Below are 6,559 nucleotides of genomic sequence, written 5' to 3'. Positions count from 1 at the left end.
GCTGTCATTCTTGAAAGGTGTCAAGAATACATTGTTCAAAAAGATGACATTAACCCTCTAATCACTGATTTTGTTCTATCTTTTAATTATTGTGCCTCCAAAACTTCTGCCTGAGAGTGCTTCCCCATGTTGATGTTCTTAAGAAAAACATATATTAAAATTTAGTGACAGACTATTGCCATGTCATGCAGCAAAACATTATACATTTATGCTGGGAAAAGGTGATTTATAACAATCAGGGCTTTCATATGTTGGCTTTACACTGTTAGGATATGGCTGATATTCTGAAGATGATCTCGCTTTTCCTGTTGCACACTGAGTATATGATCTTGTATGATGGTAACGTGGCTTCAGGAGTTTGGAAAACAGCATCAAAGGTATGGCATGTACAGCAGGCACTAATGATGTAACATGAAGAAAAAAAAAAGAGTAATGTAGCTAAGAGAGACGACTGAGCAGCCCAGACCAGGCACAAATGAGCTATTTCCTAAATAATATTCTTTCATGTCTGATGGACTGCAGTAGCTTTCTGTTTTTAGCTCTGCTGCTTTTGCTTCTCTTCCCATTCCCACATTTCTTTCTCATTATTTTGACTTATGTCTGGCCTAAGGTAACAGCTGCTGTACACAAGCGGCATATTCCTTACAAATCTTCCAGTGGGCAGGGTTGCTATAAAGTGGTCCTGTCCCCACTGTCCTTCTTTTCCCACTGCCACGCTGGATGTCATCTTCTCTCGGTCTCCATTCCACTCGCCTGTTCGCGCGGCTAAGCGCTAAACTGCATCTGCAAAACGATCTGACTTTAGAAAAAAATCCCTTAAAAAGGCAACAAGCAGGCCAGTGGCCTGTCGGGATGGAGCACTGCGGCAGTGCTCAGAGCAGCGCTGCTGCTGCCTCGCCGCTCCGGCAGAGCCTTCTCTTCCGGGGCGAGTGCTGCGGCGTTCCTGCCGCTGCGGGCTGTGCGAGCCCCGCTCTGCCCCGCTCTGCCCCGCTCTGCTCTGCCCCGCTCTGCCCCCCTCTGCCCCGCTCTGCCCCCCTCTGCCCCGCTCTGCCCCCCTCTGCCCCGCTCTGCCCCGCTCTGCCCCCCTCTGCCCCGCTCTGCCCCCCTCTGCCCCCCTCTGCCCCCCTCTGCCCCGCTCTGCCCCGCTCTGCCCCGCTCTGCCCCGCTCTGCCCCGCTCCCTGACGCCCTCCGCCTCAGGCTGCCCAGGGGGGATTTTCCCAGTGCAAAAGCCACTTTAAGTGGAACTGTTTCCTGCCTGCTCTGCCCTCTTTTTCTTGCTCCCTCATCGGGGCTCGCTGTCCCCGTGACTGTGAGAGTGCAGCTGTTCGTGGGTTGAGTCGTAAATTGGATCAGTGAAATATCTGAGTTTTTCTCAGTTTTTTTTTTTTCTCAGCGCGTGTACGTATGTGTGCGCGAGTAGTTTTGTTGTGGGGTTTTTTGTTGGGTTTTTTTTTTTTGGTGGTGTTGAGTTTTGCGTTTGTTTTCTTTTTTGTTTTTTGTTTTAAACCTGGATCATCTCAGCCATTTGATTTATATTGTGGCCCACGAAGAGTTGAATGAGCACAGCTGAGGAGGCAGCGAGGAGCGGCGCAGAGGTGGGAACAGCGCCTGGGCTGGGGGGAGGGCGCAGGAAACTCCTCAGCCAGCTTTGTCAGCAGAGAGAAGAACACCATGACTCTACAAAACCAAGCACCTACGCTAAGCAGCCAGAAGAGAACTGGAATAGACCGCAGAGCAGTCAGGCTCTTCAATTGCTGGAGATAAGGCTTTATCTTTGGGAAGAAAAGGGGTGGTGTCTTAATAAGCTCTTTCCCCTAGACGTCTGCTATTCATTTGAGACACCGAAATCTCAGGCTGTTTAGCTATTCAGAATATGATCGTGTGAATCCTGCTGGGCTTATGAAGCATGTTGGTCTTTCAGTGCTGTTAAAAACGCTAATAATAACTGGTTCATGCCTCGGGCCTTGGGTGCTACCGTCAATTAGTGTCAGAACAGAGATTTATTTTAACAAATTATTTCTGTATATGCTTCTTTCCCTTGCGCTTTGTAAAGTAGAGCTTCATGACCAAGTGGACGTGTTTCAGTGACACCTGTCTGCATGTGCGGGCAAACTTGGGGCACAGAAAGGAAATGCTATCCTTGCCTTCATAGCTCCCTATATTCTTAACTTAAGGGAGCTGCCCAGCTGCAGAGACCACATACAGGATCAAAACCCATCCTCTGATCCTCTGGCAATTTAAATGTCATAGCTGAGTCACAGGAAAAAGAACCCCAATACTTCTCAGCAGGAGTAATTTCAGAAAATGATGAAAAAGCCATGTGTAATCTTCTACCTTTGTGTCAGAGTTTGCAATAGAGAGATTTAAATCATCATCACCAGCCTCCCAACTCACCAGCCGGTGACATCTCACATGTAGTTGCAGGATCATAGAGAGGCCAAGCACTGCTGAATTTGATTGTTTGTTTTATATTTTAAGTCTTTCTCTGAAGGCAAGAGACAAAACTGATTTGTAATTTAACTGTTTTTGGGTTGGTTTTTTTTGTACTGGAGAGGCTAATGTGACTTGGATTAATTGAAGTGCTGGAGAAGGGGGAAGTACTCTTCATGGCTCACTCTCATGACTTTAAACTGAAGAATGAGGAGATGACATGATTATGGAGGCACTTATAGCTTTTTGATAGTATTTTCAGCATTTTCTTCCCAAAATTTCAGTATTTATGCTTGGAGTACAGAACAGTTTTAATGTAAACATTTAAACTAATCTCACAGCGTAGAGTTTTTTTAAATACCTTTTGGAAATGTTCCACACAGTATTAGGCCTTCTCTTCCAATGCTTTAAGGAACAGAATTAAAATGAGTTTCAAATTTCTCACATTGTTAAAACCAATTGGGATAATTTAACTATGCTGACTTAATTTGAGAGCTCTTAAATATGTATTTTAGATTATCATAATCCCATTAATATTAGCACATTTTTTTCTCCTATTATTCTTTCTAAATTCACATTCCTCTTGACTAAAAGAAGCCAAAATTCATCTGAAGAATTCTGAGGTATTTTTTTCAAAATAGCTATTATCTGCTGTGTTCTCAGAAGCATTGGTGCCACGAGCCACTTGCAATTTGTGATCAGTGTTATGTCAGGTTTCCCTGGTCTCAGTAGAATGGAGTAAGTGATCTGGTTTTATCAGGTTTTTTGAAGGCTTTTTTAACAATTTCAGCAAGAGCAGCCAGAGGTGGGTTTTGAAAGGAGTAATTTTTCATAACAAATCCCAAAAATTAAGATCAAAATAATAAATGCTTCTCTTCAAGGTTGATCATCACACTAGATCAACTTAACTAAGGAGGCTTAGAAGCTAATGAGGCAAGAGGAAGTAGATATGAAAAATACAGAGCAAATCAGAAGGAAAGGAGAATTTGGAAGTATTTATTAAGGGGAATGAAACATCACTAGTCTCACGTTTTAAAAAATGTCCCTCTTGGTTCAAAAATAATGCTACCTTATTGAACTCTTTATTTACCCCTGGTTTTTGAGGATACTTTGCATCTTTAAACTTTGTTTTACAGCCTTATGAGTATATAATGTTTTGAATCCAAAACTGGTATTTTTTGTGCAGTAAAGCTTGAGACTTGAAGGATAATGTAAATATACAGGGCAACAAATTTATACTGTTGGTACTGGCATGCAAAACAGAATAGTAAGAATAGTAACAAAGTAAGGACATGGGAAGAAACTGATCTACAGCAGGTTCAGTTGTTCCAGCCAAATAAAGCAGCTGATAATTAACTAGCCCATGACTTTCTCTTTACTTTGTCATTCTCTAGAAAAGGATTTTATTTTTTTTTTTGGCTCTGTGATCAAGTGGGAGGAACCCTTTTTGAGATGATAAGAAAGAACAGTTAAGTGTGCCTTTTTGTGAAGGGTAAGTTAAAAGGGTCCATAGAAGACACTGTTGGCTAGATTATAATTTCCTGGCAAATGGGTTTAGGACTCTTTTCAGAAAGCAGAGCCGGAGGCAGAATTGTGATCCTAAAAGCCCAGTGGGCATGCATATGGGATATGGAAACATGAGTTTAAATATCAATCTAATTAATATTTAAATAGTTTATACAAAAGGGAACAGTTTCAATAGTAGAGAATACCTAAGACTACTCTATACTTTATGAGTTGGAAAATTGATAATGGTTATGTTAGTTCAAGTCCCCACTCAGAACTGAGCAGAGTGTATTTTAAAACCACATCTTGATATTCCCATGGAGTATCCAAGGAAGTGCTCTACTGTACAGTGATTTGTAAATGGTAGCTAGCTCTTATTAGGTGAATTCAGGTGCAGAGAAGGTTGGCATTTGGGATTTTCTTTTTCTGAAATTGCAAACCCTATTTTTGAAAATTTAGTTAATGGATATTTTTCAGATGGGTGAATCTCTCTTTTCTTAAAAAGATTCCCATAGTGAGTTATTAACCAGGCCTAGTTTCGAGAGATGAAACAGATGGGGTGTGCCGAGGGGGTCTGTCCGTGCGAGAGAAAAATGATTTAATGCTGATAATTTGTATTGCTCGGCTATTAAGTTTCCATCTAATTTCTCATCTAGCGTCCCAGGTGAAACATTTCACGTTAATTCGAGCAAGAAAAGAACAAAAGGTCCGGGGACAACACCTTAAAAATCGGGTTGATACTAACAAGGTGGAGCGATTTTAGGGTAAAATAGGTTACAGGAATCAAACACGCCCTTAAGGAGTAAAAGAAGACGGAAAATCGAAAGACGATTTAGCGCGCGGCGGCCCCGCGGGCACCGCTGGTCCCGCAGACACCGGGGCGGCACGGCAGCCGCGAGGGACCGGAGCCCTCCCCGCAGCCCCGTGTCCCCGCAGCCCCGTGTCCCCGCAGCCCCGCAGTCCCGTGTCCCCGCAGTCCCGTGTCCCCGCAGCCCCGTGTCCCCGCAGCCCCGTGTCCCCGGAGCGCGGTGGCGGCGCTGCCGCTCCCGGCGCCGGGCGGGGGAAGGGCGGGGTGGAGCTCTCTCCCTCACGCACACAGCTCGCGCCAGCAGCCGCTCGTGCCCTTCCCCCTCCGCCCTCTCCACTGCGCGAGCGCCTGCGGTTCCCGGGGCGCGTGACGTCACGAGCCGCGGAGGCGCGGATTGGCCGGGCGGGGAGCGCTCCCCCCCCACCCCTCCCCCGCCGTGGGACCGCCGCTGCCGGGGCCGGGCCGGGCCTCGCGCGTCCCCTCAGTGCGGAGCGGCCGCCGCGGTGAGCGCGGTCTCCGCGGAGCTTCCCGGGCACATCTCCGCTCCGCCACCGCTCCGGTGCCGCCGCCGCAGACGGGGGTCATGGCCCGCCTGCGGCCCGCGCCGCGCCCTCGGCTGCTGCCGCTCCTGGCGCTGCTGGCGCTGCTTGCGCCCCGCGCCCGCGCCTGGGACAGCGGCGACCTGGAGCTCTTCGACCTGGTGGAGGAGGTGCCGCGGAACTTCTACGACTTCCTGGGGGTGCAGCAGGTGAGCGAGGGACCGAGCCCGCCCGCCGCCGTCCCCTGCCCTAGCCCGTTCCCGCGGGCCCCGCCGGTCACCGCCGCCCCTGACCCCCAGCGCAGCTGCTCGGCTCCCCCCGCCGGCCCCTCGCCCGCTCGCCTGGCGCTGTCACCCTCCTCCTGACCTGGGCCCTCGGGCCCCGGCTCCTGCGGATCGGGGCAACGCGTCTGTCCCTTTCCAGCCTCTCCCCTCCCACCGCGGGGGCTCTCCTCTGCTACAGGTACTGCTCTGTTGCTTCTCCTTCCTGCCCCACTATAAATCAGCCCTCCCTCACCCACTGTACCTTTGTGTGTTCCTACTGCCTGTTGCTTTTCTGAACATATCTCATTTTTTCAAATGCATCTGCAGACAGACAAAAGTAGCTTCTGGGGTTTTCACACTTGCTATTCATACCGTCGGTATGGCAGTTTCTCACCTTTCCCTCATTCTGCATAGCTGTTAGTTCCTTATCTTAAGATTGTGCATCACCATGTGTTGCGGCTCATATTTTCTCTCACTCGTGCCATGTGGTAGACTGTGACCCTTTGCTGTGTTAATGGCTTGTAGATTGTTATATTTATTTACTTTCCATGTATCTTGGTTATTGTGTGTGGTTTGCATCTCTCTTTGATAAGTAACATGAAAGATTATCTTAAAGAATTGATTGTACACCTTCAGTTAATTTTTCATGCCAGTGTGATGAAGGCAGGAACTCCTATTAGGGAACACTTCTATCCCATGATTCTTAGGTGTACATCTTAGATGTGGTTGGTGTTTCACTGCCACTTGTCATCTTCAACTTGTATCACTTGTCTGGGCTCCCATGTGATGCCCTTTCTTATCTCAAATGCGCTGCTCTGTGTGTGACCTTGCTCAGTGTCTCTACATACATCTTAACAATTTTTTCTTACTTTCTTCCAGTCAGTGTTCTTCTCCTCAATAATGGAATACACAACTCTTTATATGCTTTTACTTCACCCAGAGTCCCCAAAAGACATTTTGCTCTATCTCCTAGTACATTGTGTAGCCCTAGTACCTTCTCTCTCCAGTGCTA

At 47.4% G+C, this 6,559-nt stretch overlaps 1 protein-coding gene across 1 annotated transcript in view; it reads left to right on the top strand.

Moving 5' to 3' along the window:
• The first annotated feature begins 5,183 nt into the window (after positions 1-5,183).
• Positions 5,184-6,559, top strand: part of DNAJC1 (DnaJ heat shock protein family (Hsp40) member C1) — a 108,622-nt gene continuing 107,246 nt past the window's right edge. The window contains exon 1 of the mRNA XM_086860522.1: positions 5,184-5,493. Within this exon, the coding sequence (XP_086716648.1) occupies positions 5,329-5,493 (165 nt within the window). The 5' untranslated portion in view covers positions 5,184-5,328. The remainder of the gene's footprint in view (positions 5,494-6,559) is intronic.

Source organism: Cyanistes caeruleus, chromosome 1, assembly GCF_971803275.1.
Source record: "Cyanistes caeruleus chromosome 1, bCyaCae1.hap1.1, whole genome shotgun sequence".
NCBI lineage: Eukaryota > Metazoa > Chordata > Aves > Passeriformes > Paridae > Cyanistes > Cyanistes caeruleus.
The sequence above is the reverse complement of the archived record's forward strand: the minus strand, read 5'-3'. Positions and strand labels throughout refer to the sequence as shown.